This window comes from Erythrolamprus reginae, chromosome 11 (genome assembly GCF_031021105.1).
Source record: "Erythrolamprus reginae isolate rEryReg1 chromosome 11, rEryReg1.hap1, whole genome shotgun sequence".
NCBI classification, from domain to species: Eukaryota; Metazoa; Chordata; class Lepidosauria; order Squamata; family Dipsadidae; genus Erythrolamprus; species Erythrolamprus reginae.
This window is the reverse complement of record NC_091960.1, coordinates 12,185,084-12,205,134: the sequence shown is the minus strand read 5'-3', so window position 1 is coordinate 12,205,134 and position 20,051 is coordinate 12,185,084. Positions and strand designations below refer to the sequence as shown.

General features: G+C 42.9%; 1 protein-coding gene across 2 annotated transcripts; it reads right to left on the bottom strand.

The window, feature by feature from the left end:
• Positions 1–608: 608 nt before the first annotated feature.
• LIN37 (lin-37 DREAM MuvB core complex component) lies at positions 609–20,032 on the bottom strand. 2 transcript variants are annotated; one of them, XM_070763745.1, is made up of 10 exons: positions 19,986–20,032; positions 16,027–16,080; positions 13,861–13,936; positions 11,870–11,920; positions 10,196–10,225; positions 7,562–7,647; positions 5,453–5,619; positions 2,726–2,875; positions 2,488–2,561; positions 609–907 (listed from the first exon to the last, which is right to left on the bottom strand). In XM_070763745.1, exons 2-10 carry the CDS (start codon positions 16,058–16,060, stop codon positions 826–828), a joined length of 750 nt encoding a protein of 249 aa, XP_070619846.1. In that variant the 5' UTR covers positions 16,061–16,080; positions 19,986–20,032; the 3' UTR covers positions 609–825. The 2 variants fall into 2 exon arrangements, with proteins under 2 accessions (XP_070619846.1, XP_070619847.1); XM_070763746.1 differs by lacking the exon at positions 19,986–20,032 and adding an exon at positions 18,427–18,534.
• Positions 20,033–20,051: the final 19 nt, after the last annotated feature.

The window sequence follows — 20,051 nt, the reverse complement described above, 5'->3', positions numbered from 1 at the left end:
AAGATATAATATTTATATACATGATACTAGTAAAAAAAGAAACATTAGAACAGGGGACTCTTAGGAATTGGGAGAGGTCAACAGTGGAGAGTCTAAGGGTAAAGATTTGGGGGTTAGGTGATGATACTACAGAGTCCAGTAAGTGAGTTCTATGCATCAACTACTCGGTTACTAAAGTGTCTGAGTGTGTTGTGCGAACCAAGGCCACAGCTCAGGTAATCATGGATAACTAGGTTGGGAAAGGCATAAAGGTGAAACTCGGTACATCAATCGCACACACACGACTCAGTTGTTCTTTAAAGTACAAGGTGATCAGCCAACATCTAAAAATCCTTCCCTGACATCAGCTTTCAATGGTGGCTGTATCTGAATGTTCTCTTTTGCTATGGTTCAACTACTAATAAATCATAATAACAAATCAGAGGTGGACAAGCCATAAAACATGGTTTACAATCCCAGTACACTCTCTTCTTGTTCTTCTTCTTCTTCTTCTTCCTCCTCCTCCTCCCCCCCCCATTCTTCTTCTGTACCCCATAATCTTCACAATTATGACAAATCACGGCTTCAACTATCTTGCATTACTGAAATAAATGGACTTTTGCACGATATTGTAATTTTTCAAGTTTTATCTGTACATCATAGCATGCACAATGCATACATTTATAAAGGTCCTGGCAAGTCTTCTTGTGAAGTCGAGCCTCACAAAATTTGCCAACCCACAAAATATTGCAAACAAAATCTGCATTTATTGATAGACAAACTCAGAAGAAGTCACATCAGCCGAGAAGACAAGGGAATTCCAGGAAGACACGCACCCCTCATTCTTCACTGCCGTTCATACATCTCCTTAAGGATCTTCATGCTCTCTGCATAGCGCAATTGGTTCTTCTGCGAAGCTTCTTTCCACCTGGAAACAGGCCACAAGTCAACCATTGCACATGGGTTTGGTGTTTTTTTTTTTGCAAAAAACCCCCCACAAGAACAAGGGGGCACAATCTGAGGTTAATTGGGGGGAAAATCAGAAGCAACATGAGAAAATATTATTTTACTGAAAGAGTAGTAGATGCTTGGGACAAACTTCCAGCAGACGTGGTTGGTAAATCCACAGTGACTGAATTTAAACATGCCTGGGATAAACATATATCCATTGTAAGATAAAATACAGGAAATGGTATAAGAGCAGATTAGATGGACCATGAGGTCTTTTTTAAAAAATTTTTTTATCTATCTATCTATCTATCTATCTATCTATCTATCTATCTATCTATCTATCTATCTATCTATCTATCTATCTATCTATCTATCTATCTATCTATCCTGTCTGTCTGTCTGTCTGTCTGTCTGTCTGTCTGTCTGTCTGTCTGTCTGTCTGTCTGTCTGTCTGTCTGTCTGTCTGTCTGTCTGTCTGTCTGTCTGTCTATCTATCTATCTATCTATCTATCTATCTATCTATCTATCTATCTATTGGATTTGTATGCCGCCCCTCTCCGTAGACTCGGGGCGGCTAACAACAGTAGTAAAAACAGCATCTAACAATCCAATATTAAAACAGTTAAAAACCCTTATTATAAAACCAAACATACATACAGACATACCATGCATAAAATTGTAAAGGCCAAGGGGGAAAGAGTATCTCAGTTCCCCCATGCCTGGTGGGAGAGGTGGGTTTTAAGAAGCTTTCGAAAGGTGAGGAGGGTGGGAGCAATTTTAATCTCTGGGGGGAGTTGGTTCCAGAGGGTTGGGGCCGCCACAGAGAAGGCTCTTCTCCTGGGTCCCACCAAGCAACATTGTTTAGTTAACGGGACCTGGAGAAGATCCACTCTGTGGGACCTAACTGGTTGCTGGGATTTGTGCAGCAGAAGGCGGTCCCGGAGATATTCTGGCCCGATGCCATGAAGGGCTTTATAGGTCATAACCAACACTTTGAATTGTGACCGGAAACTGATCGGCAACCAATGCAGACTGCGGAGTGTTGTTGTAACATGGGCATATTTGGGAAAGCCCATGATTGCTCTCGCAGCTGCATTCTGCACGATCTGAAGTTTCCGAACACTTTTCAAAGGTAGCCCCATGTAGAGAGCGTTACAGTAGTCGAGCCTCGAGGTGATGAGGGCATGAGTGACTGTGAGCAGTGACTCCCGGTCCAAATAGGGCCGCAACTGGTGCAGCAGGCGAACCTGGGCGAACGCCCCCCTCGCCACAGCTGAAAGATGTTTCTCTAATGTCAGCTGTGGATCGAGGAGGACGCCCAAGTTGTGGACCCTCTCTGAGGGGGTCAGTGATTCCTCCCCCCCAGGGTTATGGATGGAAAGATGGAATTGTCCTTGGGAGGCAGAACCCACAGCCACTCCGTCTTATCTGGGTTGAGTTTGAGTCTGTGTTTCTAACCTTTCCACAAATTGTCGAAACAGTGATTCTCGAATGAGACCGATAACTAGATTTTTTGCCTCTGGCCCAGAGTTTGGCTTTCTGTTACATGAGCCTTACCTTTGTCGGATCTTCTTCCATCTCTCCATGTTCTTATAGATGAGGGTGGACATTGAAGGCACCGCTTCTGGAGCCTGGGAAGGTTTATGGGAGAGAGGAAACACAGGCAAGATCACTTATTTGCTATGAAGTTAAGATACCGTATGAATGTCTTAACAAGCACCTTCAATTTAATCCCTACCATTTTCGATTTTACCATCAACCCTCCCTCCCTCCTTAACTTGGAGGATGGTCTGACCGTTTCAGCAGCTACTTTTGTTTCGTCTTCGGATGCTGGTGGGAATGGGATACGCAGGTTGACGGGCTCCCCTGCAGGATTGGTCTGGCAAGGGATGGGCGATGGTAGCTTGTAGACATCCTGGACCTTCCCATTTAAGACTTCGACACCCTGGGATCCCGGAGTTTAAGAGAGAGGAGAGAAAGATGAGTTGAGGACCAAAAAAGAAAGAAACACAAAACCTTTCGCAGCCTTAATCAGAAGTCTTGTTCTTGAAGTACAGTGCAGTGGCACCTCTACTTACGAACTTAATTCGTTCTGTGACCTGGTTCTTAAGTAGAGAAGTTTGTAAGAAGAAGCAATTTTCCCATAGGAATCAATGTAAAAGCAAATAATGCGTGCGATTGGGGAAACCACAGGGAGAGTTGAGGCCCTGTTTCCTCCCATGCGATTCCTAGAGAGGCCCCACGGAGGCTTCTCCCCACCTTTTCCAGCCCTGTTTCCTCCCAGGAGATTCCTAGAGAGACCTCACGGAGGCTTCTCCCCACCTTTTCCAGCCCCGTTTCCCCCAAGAGATTCCTAGAGAGGCCCCACAGAGGCTTCTTCCTGCCTTTTCTGGCCCTGTTTCCTCCCAGGAGATTCCTAGAGAGACCTCACGGAGGCTTCTCTCCACCTTTTCCAGCCCCGTTTCCCCCAAGAGATTCCTAGAGAGGCCCCACAGAGGCTTCTTCCTGCCTTTTCTGGCCCTGCTTCCTCCCAGGAGATTCCTAGAGAGACCTCACGGAGGCTTCTCCCCACCTTTTCCAGCCCCGTTTCCTCCCAGGAGATTCCTAGAGAGGCCCCACAGAGGCTTCTTCCTGCCTTTTCTGGCCCTGTTTCCTCCCAGGAGATTCTTAGAGAGGCTCCACGGAGGCTTCTCCCCACCTTTTCCAGCCCTGTTTCCTCCCAGGGGATTCCTAGAGAGGCCCCACAGAGGCTTCTTCCCGCCTTTTCCGCTTACAGTTTCGGAGGCTCGGGTTCTTAAGTAGAAAATGGTTCTTGAGAAGAGGCCAAAAAAATCTCAAACACCCAGTTCTTATCAAGAAAAGTTCGTAAGTAGAGGCGTTCTTAGGTAGAGGTACCACTATATGTAAAGTTGCGTTATCGTATATGCTTTGAATCCAAAATGCTCTAAACCAGTGTTGGCACCCCTTTATGGCATGGAGTGCCCAAACCAGAGTGCGCATGCGTGCATGCAGGAAACCAGAAGAGCAGCTGCTCAGTGCGCATGCATGCACCAGCCGCTTGGTCTTCCAGGTTTTGGTGTGCATCCGCGCATAAAGTCCAGCTGGCCAGTGCAAATGCATGCACCGGAGACCAATAGAGCAGCCACACAGTCCACATGCCAGGGAGATGCTCTTTGTGTGCGCATGCATAACAGAAACCGGAAGACCAGATGGCCGGTGCGCATGCGTGCGCTGCAGTGAGGGGCTGCCATCACCAGCATCTACTGGTATGCCACATCGGTGCTTCCCAGGGCCAGCCATGTGCCTGAAGCAAAATCTTGTGCATTTATTAACATCAGTTGAGACTAGTGAAGGCCCACTACCGGAAATGTAAAGTGGTTTGTTCCGGTACCCATTTGTGGGATGCGTGTGCAGCTGTGCGCCCAATGCACGCATCTGCATGCCATTTCCCTTCCGTGCATGCTCAGCAAGTGAAATATTTATTTATTCATTCATTTTATTTTTATGCCGCCCTTCTCCTTAGACTCAGGGCAGTTTACAACATGTTAGCAATAGCACTTTTTAAACAGAGCTAGGCTATTGCCCCCACAATCCGGGTCCTCATTTTACCCACCTCGGAAGGATGGAAGGCTGAGTCAACCTTGAGCCGGTGATGAGATTTGAACCGCTGACCTATAGATCTACAGTCAGCTTCAGTGGCCTGCAGTACAGCACTCTACCTGCTGTGCCACCCCGGCTCTATTGCGAGAAGATGCTCGTGTGAGTGAGATTTCAGCGATTTTTGCCGAAATCACGAATGTCAACACACAAGATTTGCTTGCTGTGCATGCGCGGAAGCGAAATCTTGCATTGCCGGGTGCGCACGCATGCGCACCACCATCTGAGGACACACCAGTAGTGACGAAGACAGCAGGATGGGACCAGCAACTCGGTCATTAAGCAAGTGCTAAGTGAAACCACAATTGTGTTAACGATCTTGTTTGTACTATCCTTTGCTTCACAGCCCGTAAATGCAAGGGTTGATCATAAAAGTCCTATACAAGGTGCCGCGTGGGTAAAAAAGGCTGTAACCGGGGTGGCGCAGCAGGTAGAGTGCTGTACTGCAGGCCGCTGAAGCTGACTTGTAGATCTGAAGGTCAGCGGTTCAAATCTCATCACCGGCTCAAGGTTGACTCAGCCTTCCATCCTTCCTAGGTGGGTCAAATGAGGACCCGGATTGTGGGGGCAATATGCTGGCTCTGTTAAAAAGTACTATTGCTAACATGTTGTAAGCGGCCCTGAGTCTAAGGAGAAGGGTGGCATAAAAATCGAGTAAATAAATAAAAAGTCCCAGATCAGATCCAGGTTTCATTTGGATCACATGTCCGACCTCCTCAACTGTGTGAATTATGGAGAGAAAGGTGCGCAACGGATTTTTAACCCCCCAGATAAAAGTTTGCGGAAAGCAGTAAATTCAGCTGGCGTTTGACTGGTGAAAAGGCTTCCCCAACTAGAAGCCGGGTTGGGGATTCCTGCCCTTTACCTCTTCATCTTCAAGCAGGGCAGGTAGATTTGGGCTGGGCGATCGCTCCTGTTCCCGCACCATGGGACTGTTCCGCATCCAAGCTCGGCAGATGGGGTAGAGCGGGGTGTTCTCGGAGAACTGGGCCAGGTCTACACTTCGATCAAACAGCTTGATGACATAGGTGTCTACAAGGATAAAGAGATATAAAAAAAAATTAAGAGACATACAGTAGTACCTCTAGATACGAGCTGCTCCACATGCGAGTATTCCAAGTTACGAGCTGAGACGCGAGCAAAATTTCTGTTCGACAGCCGAGCTCAAATTCGGGATACGAGCCGAGCATCCACTAGGTGGCGCAAGAATTCCATTTTTTTCCAGTTATCTCGGCGCGAAAAGCCAAATCTAAATGCATTGGTTCGAGATATGAATTGATCGACATACGAGGTCGGCTCTGGCACGAATTAAACTCGTATGTCGGGGTACCACTGTGTTCTTAAATCAGAGCTGGATGATGCCTTCCAAAATTGAAAGTGGCTGGAGTCTTAATTCAGCTGCAAAACCTAAGCTTTGCTTTCCTAAGGGCAGCAGCTTAACTCTTCCCCAGAATCAATGACTCGGCCCAAGAGTCACCAAGGTACAATATTGTTTGGAGTGTAACGTACAACGTTTCCCCTGCTAAAAGAGGCTGAAAATTTGGGTGCGTCATGTACTCCGAATGTAGCTTTTTCGAAGTTTTTTCCCCAGCCCTAACAAGGTGCTAAAGATCTTCCCAGCTTTCAGGATTTTTTCATTGCTACTCCAAAGAAGTTTTTTCTCAGCCCTAAGTCTCTGCAGCCTTTTTTTTATTGCTATTCCCTCCAAAGGATTTGTTTTCAGCCCTAACGGTGTTAACGATCTTCCCTGCTTTTAGGATTTTTTCATTGCTACTTCAAAAAAGTTTTTTCCAGCCCTAAGTCTTTGCAGGCTTGTTTTCATTGCTACTCCCTCCAAAGGATTTTTTTTCCAGCCCTGACGGTGCTAAAATCTTCCCTGCTTTTAGGATTTTTTCATTGCTACTCCAAAAATGTTTTTTCTCAGCTCTAAGTCTCTGCAGCCTTGTTTTTATTGCTACTCCCTCCAAAGGATTTTTTTTCAGCCCTAATGGTGTTAACGATCTTCCCTGCTTTTAGGATTTTTTCATTGTTACTCCAAAGAAGTTTTTCCTCAGCCCCAAGTCTCTGCAGGCTTCTTTTCATTGCTACTCCCTCCAAAGGGATTTTTTTTCAACCCTAACGGTGCTAAAGATCTTCCCTACTTTTAGGATTTTTTCACTGCTACTCCAAATAAGTTTTTTCCAGCCCTAAGTCTCTGCAGGCTTGTTTTCATTGCTACTCCCTCCAAAGGATTTTTTTTCAGCCCTAATGGTGTTAACGATCTTCCCTGCTTTTAGGATTTTTTCATTGCTACTTCAAAAAAGTTTTTTCCAGCCCTAAGTCTTTGCAGGCTTGTTTTCATTGCTACTCCCTCCAAAGGATTTTTTTCCCCAGCCCTGACGGTGCTAAAATCTTCCCTGCTTTTAGGATTTTTTCATTGCTACTCCAAAAATGTTTTTTCTCAGCTCTAAGTCTCTGCAGCCTTGTTTTTATTGCTACTCCCTCCAAAGGATTTTTTTTCAGCCCTAATGGTGTTAACGATTTTCCCTGCTTTTAGGATTTTTTTCATTGCTACTCCAAAGAAGTTTTTCCTCAGCCCCAAGTCTCTGCAGGCTTCTTTTCATTGCTACTCCCTCCAAAGGATTTTTTTTCAACCCTAATGGTGCTAAAGATCTTCCCTACTTTTAGGATTTTTTCACTGCTACTCCAAAGAAGTTTTTCCTCAGCCCCAAGTCTCTGCAGGCTTGTTTTCATTGCTACTCCCTCCAAAGGATTTTTTTTCAACCCTAACGGTGCTAAAGATCTTCCCTACTTTTAGGATTTTTTCACTGCTACTCCAAATAAGTTTTTTCCAGCCCTAAGTCTCTGCAGGCTTGTTTTTATTGCTACTCCCTCCAAAGGATTTTTTTTCCGCCCCCAAAACTAAGGTGCACCTTATACTCCGGTGTGTCTTATACTCTGAAAAATACAGCAACTCTTTGATTTTTCTGCTCACTCTGCTTTTGTGGTCCCCCTTCAGTGAGTCCGTCATCCATCTCTTTCCTCTTCTTACGACGGTGATGGGAGAATCGAGTAGAAGGCCTGAGAACGTAAAAGCGTAAGAAGAGTGATACAAGCAACCGGAGCTTTTGCACAGTGAGATTTCTGAGAATGTCTTCCCATTTTGCTTTGATTTATTCCATGGGCTCTGAAGAACCTGACTTCCTAAGTGTCCTGGAACAAGATGCCAGGAAGACCCAGAAGGAATAAAGGAGACTTTCAAGTTTTTGTTTAAGGAAACATAGAAACATAGAAGATTGACGGCAGAAAAAGACCCCATGGTCCATCTAGTCTGCCTTTTTACAATTTCCTGTATTTTTTCTTAGGATGGATCTATGTTTATCCCAGGCGTGTTTAAATTCAGTTACTGTGGATTTACCAATCACGTCTGCTGGAAGTTTGTTCCAAGCATCTACTACTCTTTCACTAAAATAATATTTTCTCACGTTGCTTCTGATCTTTTCCCCAACTAACCTCAGATTGTGCCCCCTTGTTCTCGGGTTCACTTTCCTATTAAAAACACTTCCCTCCTGAAACTTATTTAACCCTTTAACATATTTAAATGTTTCGACCCCTTTCCCTTCTGTCCTCCAGACTATACAGATTGAGTCCATGAAGTCTTTCCTGATAAGTTTTATGCTTAAGACCTTCCACCATTTTTGTGGCCCGTCTTTGGACCCGTTCAATTTTATCAATATCTTTTTGTAGGTGAGGTCTCCAAGGAAACCAAGAAGATTTCACAGGGTTAGCCTTCTCTGGGTCCCATTGACTAAGCAATGCAGGTTGGTGGGGCCGTGGGGGAGGGCCTCCTCTGTGGCTGCCCCCGTTCTATGGAACCAACTCCCTGCCGATGTCTGTGCTGGTCCCACCCTACTGGCCTTTCGGAGGGCAATGAAGACCTGGCTTTGCTGACAGGTCTGGGGCCCATGAATATTATCATCTATCACTGTCGAATTGTGTTGATTGATTAGGTATATATGTTGATTGATTGGATCGTTGTATTTTTTTCAAAATAGGATTTTATTGTTTTATTATTTTAATGTTTAATTTTAATATTAATATGGACATCTTGGACATCTTCTATTATTGTATTATATTGTGTTTTATATTGGGGTTTTTTTTGGCAAAGAATTTTTTTATTTTTCTCTCTAATCACAGTTACAATATAAAATACCAACAACATCAAATTGCATCACAATAAATCAATTATGAGATTACGGTATACAAATCCAATGCTATCTCCTTTACTTTTGACATCTGGACAAAAAATAGCTTGTCAAGTTTATTATATTATACTAATAAGCTATTAACTAATAAAAGCACCTTTTATGCTGTTCCTAATTTAATCACCTCTAATTGATTAGGCTGTAGTAATTCAAATTTCTCCATATCTCCTCCATGTCAATTTTCATCTATATTTATTAACCTTTTAAAATAGTAAATGCTCAATAAAAAAGAATCTATGAATTAAAAAAACTCCCCAAAACTTCCAATAACAAATTCAAGGGGGAAAAAGCCGAATAGTATACAGTGTTCCTTCAATTTTCACGGGTTCGAACTTCGTGAAATGGCTATATCACGGTTTTTAAAAAAAATATTAATTTAAAAATACTTTGCGGTTTTTTTTCTATACCAGTTTTCCACACCTGATGATGTCATACATATCACCAAACTAATAACTGTTGCAAATTAATAACAAAAATAATAATTATTGTTAATAAATAATTATGTTTATAAATATCAGGATCACTAAGTGTCTTATTCAATGGTGAGTACCAGTAATACAGTAAGACCTCACCTATCGCTGGTGTTACGTTCCAGACCCGGCCGCGATAGGTGAAATCCGCGATGGGGAATTTATCGACTGATAGTACTTATTTAAGCATTTATATTGTAATTGTTTGGTAAGTTTTCATTGTTTTAAGTGTTTATAAACCCTTCCCACACAGTATTTATTTTAGATGCAGTATTTAAATACAGTATTTACAATTTTAGATATTTTTTTTTTGAAAAACCTGCCGATCGAGTTCCGCAGGCTGTTTAAACCTGCCGATCGACTTCCTCAGAAATCCGGGAACCAGCGAAGATCCGCGAATGATTTTTCTCATTAATATTTCTTGAAAACCTGCGATGAAGTGAAGCCGCAGTAGGTGAAGCGTGGTATAGCGAGGGACTACTGTAATGGTGAGTAAATGGTTGTTAAGGGAATGGGAAATGGTAATTTAGGGGTTTAAAGTGTTAAGGGATGGCTTGTGATACTGTCCATAGCCTAAAATGGTGTATTTATTTCCGCATCTCTACTTCGCGGAAATTCGACTTTTGCGGGCGGTCTCGGAACGCATCCCCTGCGAAAATCGAGGGAACACTGTATCACCAATATCGCCAAATTAGCAAAATTAGTGTTTTATATTGTCGTAAGCCATCCTGAGTCCCACGCGATTGGGCAGCAGAGAAGTCAAATAAATAAATAAACAAATACGCTTGCGGGATTGTTTTCGTTAGATCTCCAGTTGAACTCAGTAAGAACATTTTCTATCCTTCCACTCTTGTGGTCATCGGTAGGCAAGAAGGACAGGGCTAAGAACCATACCTCTTTCCTGTAGCAATAGGAGAAGGGTCCCTGCAACCGCAAAGCAAGAGAGGTTAGGAAATACCTAGCAGGCCACAGCCCCACCAGAAAGAAAACGGCTTTTCTAGTAAGTCGGCTCTCAGCAGGATTAGCAAGTCTATAGACTGGAGCAGGGATAGGAAGCTGTAGCCTCCAGATATTGCTGGACTACGATTCCCAGAGGTCACAGCCAGCTTGGGCGAGAGTAAATGCTGGGAGACGTAGTTCAGGTATACCCGGAAGGATATACAGTAGTACCTCTAGATATGAGCTGCTCCACATGCGAGTATTCCAAGTTACGAGCCACGACGCGAGTGAAATTTCTGTTCGACACCCGAGCTCAAATTCAGGATACGAGCCGAGCTTCCACTAGGTGGCGCAAGAATCCTTGCTTCTGGTTATCTGGGAGCGAACAACAAAGTCTAAAGGCATTTGTTGGAGATGCGAGTTGATCGACTTACGAGCTCAGGTCTGGAACGAACTAAACTCATATCTAGAGGTACTACTATACACCGCTCAAAAAAATAAAGGTAACACTCAAATAACACATCCTAGATCTGTATGGATGAAATATTCTCATTGAATACTTTGTTCTGTACAAAGTTGAATGTGCTGACAACAGAATAAAATTGATTGTCAATCAGTGTTGCTTCCTAAGTGGACAGCTTGATTTCACAGAAGTTTGATTGACTTGGAGTTATATTCTGTTGTTTAAGTGTTCCCTTTTATTTATTTATTTTTGAGCAGTATAAATTCCTCAGCTCTTTGGGGCCTGCTGTCCCAGAACACTAGCAACACCTCCTTTTTGAAAGTTTGGTCATCATGAATATTATAAATATCTGTAAAAATATTGTAAATCCTTTTTTTAATGCGTCGTTTTGAAAAAGCTTCAAAAGCAAGCAAGCAAGCAGAAAGAAAGAGGGAGAATTAGATAGATATATTGCTGGCTGTTGTACATGATAGACTAAAAATTGGAGGTTACTTACTTACTGCTGCACGAATCCCAGCGACCAGTTAGGTCCCACAGAGTGGATCTTCTCTGGGTCCCGTCAACTAAACAATGTCGTTTGGTGGGACCCAGGGGAAGAGCCTTCTCTGTGGCGGCCCCGGCCCTCTGGAACCAACTCCCCCCAGAGATTAGAATTGCTCCTACCCTCCTTGCCTTTCGTAAGCTACTTGAAACCCACCTCTGCCGTCAGGCATGGGGGAATTGAGATCCTCTTTCCCCCTAGGCCTTTACAATTCTATGCATGGTATGTATTTATGTATGTTTGGTTTTTATATTAATGGGTTTTTAATCATTTTTAGTATTGGATTACTATTGTACACTGTTTTATTGTTGCTGTTAGCCGCCCCGAGTCTCCGGAGAGGGGCGGCATACAAATCCAATAAATAAATAAATAAATAAAATAAATAAAAGATATTTGGACCCACTTCTCAAATTCCTCGCTGGTACTTTTGCAAGAAGAGCAAAGCGAAGGATTTCAAAGATGCTGCAGGAGACAAAAGCCAGTCATCTCAATGCCTGACTGTCAACTGAACATGGTGAACCTTTTTTTTAAAAAAAAAACTCTCTGCCCGAATTCAGCTAATGGCTTGAGGCAGGTCAAAGTGCAAAGATAAAGGAGAGGGCTGAACATTATGACTGCTCCTTACTTGCTGAGCGCATCTGATGATGTCTTTCCTGGGTCCTCTTCCATTTGATCTCTGAGATGAATCAGAAAAAAACAAAAGGGAAAATTATTTATTTATTTATTGATTGATTGATTGTTAGAGTTGAAAGGGACCATGAAAGCCATCAAGTTCAACCCCCTGCCCAAGCAGAAACCCTATAGCACACCAGTCAAGTGTCAATTCAGCTTTGTCCAAAACAGAATGCTACCTTCCTGGCAACTACTTTGGCCTTGCGAGAAATGAAAGATTTGACAGGAGAAGAGAGGATAGGAGAAAAGAGTAAGGAGAGAAGGTAGGAGGAGAAGTAGGGAAGAGGAGAAGGAGAGAGAGAAGGAGTAAGTAGGTTTAAAAAGAGAAAGGACGAAAGAAGGAAGGGCTGTATGAGATAGAAAGAGAGAATGGTAAAAAAGCAACCTTGAACTAATAAAGCAATAAGATAAATATAGAATATATCTGTAAAGATGTTGTAAAAGAATGAAATGAGATGATGAATATTTGAAAATGTCGGGTAATAAAAATAAAAAACTTTAAAAATAATAATAAAAAGAAAAAAAAAAGAAAAAATAATAAAGTAACATAAAAAGAAAAAAAAGGAAAAATATCATTTAAAAAGACAGGCTGGTAGACTAGGAAGAGATTCATGGGACAGGAAACCCATGGAACACCCAGCCTTATAACTCCCAACATCGCTCCTCAATGGCCATGCTTCCTACAGATACTGGATGTAGTGACACCCAGTATTATACAGGTATTCCTCAATTTGCAACTGGTCACTTAGCAACTCTTCAAAGTTATGACCAGCTCAATAAAGGGGACTTACAAACTGGATTTGAAGTACCAATGGCTCCTTTCACAGTCACATGACAAAATTTTGTAGACTCGGGAACACGGCTGCACTTATGACCTTTTGCAACATCACATGATCCCATTTCACAAAAATTTTGCTGAAAATTGTGACTTCAGTTTTTTGGGCAACATTGTGCCCATAGCAAACCGTTGATCGTGGGAGACACTTTACAACTATGAAAAAGGTTAAAAAAACAACAGAACCATTTTACAACTGCAATGGGCAGGTTCCATTAGATTCGCAGGTGGAGTACTATCTTTAGTAGTAATATCTAGTAATATCCTCAACTAAACAATGTCGCTTGGCGGGACCCAGGGGAAGAGCCTTCTCTGTGGCGGCCCTGGCCCTGTGGAACCAACTCCCCCCAGAGATTAGAATTGCCCCCACCCTCCTTGCCTTTCGTAAGCTGCTTAAAACCCACCTCTGCCGCCAGGGAATTGAGATACTCTTTCCCCCTAGGCCTTTACAATTTTATGCATGGTATATCTGTGTGTATGTTTGGTTTTTATAATAATGGGTTTTTAACTGTTTTTAGTATTGGATTATTATTATATGCTGTTCCATTACTGTTGTTAGCCGCCCCGAGTCTGCGGAGAAGGGCGGCATACAAATCCAATCAATCAATCAATCAATCAATCAATCCAGAGGGTTCCTCATGGGCTCAGCCAATCAGGAGTTGATTGATAAAATGAACATACATGTTAAAATTAATCGTTTAGTTGAAAATTCCTGCTTTTGGCACCACTAGCTCTTGGGTTCTGCTGTTTGGAATATCCTACCCTAACATGTCACATGTGCTGGGAGTTTTGTCACATTGGCAAGGCGTTCTAAAAGTTACAATCCTGATCATTGTGCAGATGATCTTTTAGGAAAGTTTCAGCAATAAAAAGCAAACATGGGCCACTCAAATGCTTTAACATCTTTCAAATACCAACGGAGGGTTTCAGCCAGAGGTGGGCTGTTAAGGTGGAACGGTGATGTGGGCTCGTCCCCGTGGCTCTGAGCGCTAGCGGAGTCCAGGGCAACTATGCTACTGCACCTGGGCAGGTAACGAAACCGCGCACGGACATGCAGGGGTGCCCGTGGATTCCCTTTTGGTGCACAGAACTGACTTGCTGATTCTTACCGGTCAACATCGGTTTTCTCCAGCAGACACTGTAGGACGGCATCAAGGCGGTTTCGAGCATTAGCCGTCTCAAGATCTGGATGGATGACACGAGATTGTTAGTCCAGCATAAAGCAATGAGAGGAATTCATGATGTACCATATTTTTCGGAGTACAAGATGGTCTGAAGTATAAGACGCACCTACTTTTTGGGGAGGAAAACAAAGGGGTGGGGAGAGAGATATCTGCCTCTGCCTCCCAGCAATAGAAACATAGAAACATAGAAGTCTGACGGCAGACTTGGTCCATCTAGTCTGCCCTTATACTATTTTCTGTGTTTTATCCTAGGATGGATATATGTTTATCCCAGGCATGTTTAAATTCAGTTACTGTGGATTTATCTACCACGTCTACTGGAAGTTTGTTCCAAGCATCTACTACTCTTTCAGTCAAATAATATTTTCTCACGTTGCTTTTGATCTTCCCCCCAACTAACTTCAGATTGTGTCCCCTTGTTCTTGTGTTCAGTTTCCTATTAAAAACACTTCCCTCCTGGACCTTATTTAACCCTTTAACATATTTAAATGTTTCGATCATGTCCCCCCTTTTCCTTCTGTCCTCCAGACTATACAGACTGAGTTCATTAAGTGTTTCCTGATACGTTTTATGCTTAAGACCTTCCACCATTCTTGTAGCCCGTGTCCTTGGACCCGTTCAATTTTGTCAATATCTTTTTGTAGGTGAGGTCTCCAGAACTGAACACAGTATTCCAAATGTGGTCTCACCAGCACTCTGTATAGCGGGATCATAATCTCCCTCTTCTTGCTCGTTATACCTCTAGCTATGCAGCCAAGCATCCTACTTGCTTTCCCTACCGCCTGACTGCACTGTTCACCCATTTTGAGACTGTCAGAAATCACTACCCCTAAATCCTTCTCTTCTGAAGTTTTTGCTAACACAGAACTGCCAATGCAATACTCAGATTGAGGATTCCTTTTCCCCAAGTGCATTATTTTACATTTGGAAACATTAAACTGCAGTTCCCATTGCTTTGACCATTTACCTAGTAAAGCTAAATCATTTACCATATTACAGACGCCTCCAGGAATATCAACCCCATTGCACACTTTAGAGTCATCGGCAAATAGGCAAACCTTCCCCTATGTCACTCACAAACATATTAAAAAGAATAGGTCCCAGAACAGACCCTTGTGGCACACCGCTTGTAACCTATCTCTGCTCAGAATACTCGCTATTAACAATAACTCTCTGATGTCTTTGTCTCCTTGCAGCAAACAGCCTGTTTCAGTTTCAGCACAGCCTGATTACCACAAGCGGCTGATTGTTGGTTGGACCGTCCTCCCGACAATCAGCTGTTTCAGTTTGCAGGGACTGCCATTGCCTATTACACCTCTGCACGCCCAATTTTTGGCCTCTGCAACCAGTTTTCAGCCTCTGCACACCCCGTGTGCACCCTTTTCCACCTATTCTGGGCAGTCGGGATCGGAAAGGGCAGAAAATGGGGCCCATGGAGGCCGAAAACGGGATGCGCGGAGATGGCAATAGGCAATCCCTGTAGCCTGAAACAGCTGATGGTTGAGAGGCTGATCCAACTGGCTAATCAGGCTGTGCTGAAACTGAAACAGGCTGTTTGCTGCAAGGAAGCAAAGTGCTGGGAGGCAGAGGCCAAAGGATGGGGGCCAGCAGGTGGACAGGACTACGTTCAGTGTATAAGATACCCCCAAATTTTCACCCTTTTTGGGGAGGGGAAAGTATGTCTTATACTCCAAAAAATACAGTGTCTTTTTTAAAGCTAACAATTAAATTTCATAATATATGTAGATATATACACATAATTTTGTATTTATTTATTTATTCAGTCATGCTTATGTAGGGTATATTGGAGGGGTGTGTGAACCTTTAAGGGCTGCACGCAATGAAATTTCATTTTAATGTACGCTGATTAGTGTACTGTACATTCGAAGTGACAATAAAGTTATTCTAAGTCACCTGTTTTTTTTTCAGGTCTAGGAAACCCCCAAAGGCCTGCGGGATTACTCTCTTAAAAAGCTAAACACAGTTTACTTTTAATGCAATCCAAGCTGAAGAATAGGAATGAGAGAGAAGAGGTTGGATAAAATTCCAAGTCTTGGATTTTTATGGCAGAGCATTCCCGAAGCATCTTACCTGGTTTTTCTGTTTTCACTTTGGCATGCAACATGTTTCTCGAGAAGTAATTCCCTGCAGGAGTAAGAGAAAGAGTAGGAAGGTAAAATTTATTTATTTATTTATTTATTTATCAGATTTGTATGCCGCCCCTCTCCGTAGACTCGGGGCGGCTAACAACAATAATAATAAAATGTAAACAAAACTAATATTTAAGTTAATTTAAAAACCCCAATTTAAGAAACCAATCATACATACAGACATACCATGCATACATTTTATAAGCCTAGGGGGAAGGGAAAGTCTCAATTCCCCCATGCCTGACGACAGAGGTGGGTTTTAAGGAGCTTACGAAAGGCAAGGAGGGTGGGGGCAACTCTGATATCTGGGGGGAGTTGGTTCCAAAGGGTCGGGGCTGCCACAGAGAAGGCTCTTCCCTTGGGTCCCGCCAGACGACATTGTTTAGTCGACGGGACCTGGAGAAGACCCACTCTGTGAGACCTAACTGGTCGCTGGGATTCGTGCGGCAGAAGGCGGTCCCGGAGATATTCTGGTCCGGTGCCATGAAGGTCATAATTAACACTTTGAATTGTGACCGGAAACTGATCGGCAACCAATGCAGACTGTGGAATGTTGGTGTAAATATCTGAAATTCACATTTTTTGACTTTGGAGAAGGCGTCACGCAGTCACAAAAGATGATAAGAGTCCAAAAATAAAGGAAAGAAAGACAGAGAAATTCAATCCTAGCTTGATTTTGCTTAATATCAGAAGGAACAAACTTGGACCAGTTTTTCAAGATTCTGTTAATACGGGTACGATTTATGACCACAATCGAGACCAAAGATTGTAGCTATTAAATGAGTTTAGCTCAATTTTCCAACCTTTTTGCCATGGTTGTTAGGCAAATCACTGCAGCTGTTAAGTGAATCATACCATCATTAAAGCGAATCTGGCTTCCCCATTGACTGTGCTTGTGAGAAGCCAGCTGAGGAGGTTACAACATGGACAATGCAACTGCCTAACATACACGCCAGTTGCCAAGCGCCCAAATTTGGATCACATGACCGTAGGAAATGCTGCAATGGTCGTAAGTGTGAAAAAGTCCCTTTTTCAAGTGCTGTTCTATCTTCACATGGTCTGTAAATGAATGATTGTAAATTGTGGGCTACCTGTATACATTTTTGTTTTACTACCACACTGTGGGTGTGACTTATTTTTTGGGAGTGGCTTGACGGCCACGTGACCAGGTGGGAGTGGCTTGACGATCATGTGACCAGGGGAGTGGCTTAAAGGTCGCGTGATTATCTTAAAGGTGGCTAACTTGACATCACTCACATCAAGGGTTAAGGTTAGGATGCCTGGCCTCTCCTTGCCTCAAAGAGATACAATTCCCCTATCTATTTACTATTACTGAACATCCAAATATACTATTTAATTCTATGTATAGATGCTATATTTGTACATACATATTACACAGAGGCACACACACAAAAACCCATTGTCTACTGTATAAACTGTATGTGTATGTACATGCACACAGCTCTTCTAAAATTATACATATTCAACCTCATTTACTGAGAAAGGAGAAACATACCCAGAGCCCAGGAAGCAAAAAAAAGAAAGAAATTCAAAAATTTTCTACCGCTTCTGCCTACCTGACCGTACCTGTGAGAGCCCATCACTGTGTATACCTTATAAACAGTGTACTTTGGCAATCTTGGCAATTGTCAAATGCATGGACTTTAATTCCCAGAAGTCCCCAGCCAGCATGGAAAGGCTTGCTGAGATATTCTGGGAGTTGAAGTCCACAAATCTGAAAAGGTTAAGATTGAAAAACAGTCATAATATACTGCTCAAAATAAATAAATAAAGGGAACACTCAAAGAACACATCCTAGATCTGAATGAATGAAATATCCTCATGAAAAACTTTGTACAAAGTTGAATGCGCAGACAACAAAATGAAATTGATTGTCCATCAGTCTTGCTTCCTAAGTGGATAGTTTTGATTTCACAGAAGTTTGATTCATTGTGTTGTTTACGTGTTCCCCTTATTTTTTTGAGCAGTATATGACCCTGTAATGCAGTGTTTCCCAACCTTGGCAACTTGAAGCTATTTGGACTTCAACTCCCAGAGTTCCCCAGCCAGCGAATGCTGGCTGGGGAATTCTGGGAGTTGAAGTCCAAATAGCTTCAAGTTGCCAAGGTTGGGAAACGCTGCTCTAATGCAATCGGAGTTTGATTGCATCCCCATCAATTCTCCCTCCTCCAACATTTTCTCCTCTTTTTGGGGGGAAATCACTTTTTGGCTGCTCAGATTCAGCCAATTCCCGCCGAATTGGGTTGCACCTCTGCGGCAGATCCCGATCTCCCTCCTGCGCAATCCCACAGCCCCAGCTCAAGAGTGGGCACCCGCTTACTTTTGGTGGATTCCAGCCCCTCCAAAAGGATCCAAGCAAAAGCCGAAGCCTTCGGGAGGGAATCGCTGCTCAGCTTCACCGTCGGGCTCTCCGCTCCGCTAGCTTTGCGCACCCGCCCGCGCGCGACCCCCGCACAGACCCCCCCCCCCCTCTCCAACAAAAATCTGGCTTTTCTTGTGGATCGCTTTTCCCCGTTCGCACGAATGCAGGGGGAAAAAAACCGCCTCTGGTGCATTGCATGCTGGGAATTGTAGGCAGGGCCATTCCACCCAGTGACTGAGGCTGGTTTTTCCCCCTTCCTCGCCTTCCTTCCTCCTTTATGAATAGAAACAGCGCCTCCTGTGCAAGGATGGCGCTCGTGTGAGCCAGACTCGATTGCTGTTAACATAGAAGATTGACGGCAGAAAAAGACCTCATGGTCCATCTAGTCTGCCCTTATACTACTACTACTACTACTACTACTACTACTACTACTACTACTACTACTACTACTACTACTACTACTATTATGATCATCATCATCATTATTATCATTATTATTAATTAAATTTGTATGCCGCTCCTCTCTGTAGACTCGGGGCGGCTCACAGCAGTAATAGAAAAACAATATACAAACAAATCTAATAATTAAAGCTAAAAACCCATAATTTAAAAAACATGCACACAACATACCATACATAAACAATATACACAAGATTGGTAACTAACAAGGCACTGTAGTATGTTAGTTGGGGGAAGTTAGTTGGGGGAAAGATCAAAGGCAACATGAGAAAGTATTATTTTACTGAAAGAGTAGTAGATCCTTGGAACAAACTTCCAGCAGACGTGGTTGGTAAATCCACAGTAACCGAATTTAAACATGCCTGGGATAAACATATATCCATTGTAAGATAAAATACAGGAAATAGTAAAAGGGCAGACTAGATGGACCATGGGGTCTTTTTCTGCCGTCAGTCTTCTAAGTTTCTATGTTTGCAAATAATAATAATAATAATAATAATAATAATAATAATAATAATAATAATAATAATAATATAATGTATGTTTGCAAAAAAGAATTGTGTGTTTGCAAACAAAATCGTATGTTTGCAAAACAAATCGTATGTTCGCAAAAAAAATGTAATATGTTTGCAAAAAAAAAAGTTTGCAATCTCTTATCATTTTGAGTTCAAAAACTGACTCCTTGTCACTTAAAAAAACCCAAGACACCCGGATGTGGATGCCCAGTTTGGATTTGGAATGCCCGTGTGGTTTTGTAGAATTGGTGAAAACTCGGCGGTTTTGTGCCTTCTGTTCACTAGATCAGTGTTTCCCAACGTTGGCAACTTGAAGATATTTGGACTTCAACTCCCAGAATTCCCCAGCCAGCGAACGCTAGCTGGGGAATTCTAGGAGTTGAAATCCAGATACTGTATCTTCAAGTTGCCAAGGTTGGGAAACACTGCACTAGATGGAAGAATTGCTTCCATCTACTCTGGGATTTCCTTAGTAAACTCAACGCTTTTAAAAGACTGGCCCGGAGCATGGCGGGATGTGTAGTTCTTACGCCAGGTTCTTACCTTTGACGTCGGAGTACGTCACGTACAATCTTTTCTGGGAATTGTAGTCCAGGAACTTGCTCTGTC

Bases quoted from the DNA above. Each gene is read 5' to 3' on its own strand.
- LIN37 (XM_070763745.1), bottom strand. From the start codon at position 16,060: ATGTTGCATGCCAAAGTGAAAACAGAAAAACCAG. The intron at 5,620-7,561 runs GTGAGCAGAAAA...TTATCCTTGTAG, and splicing joins AGGGGGACCACAAAAGCAGA to ACACCTATGTCATCAAGCTG. The intron at 2,562-2,725 runs GTCAGACCATCC...AAACCTTCCCAG, and splicing joins CAAAAGTAGCTGCTGAAACG to GCTCCAGAAGCGGTGCCTTC.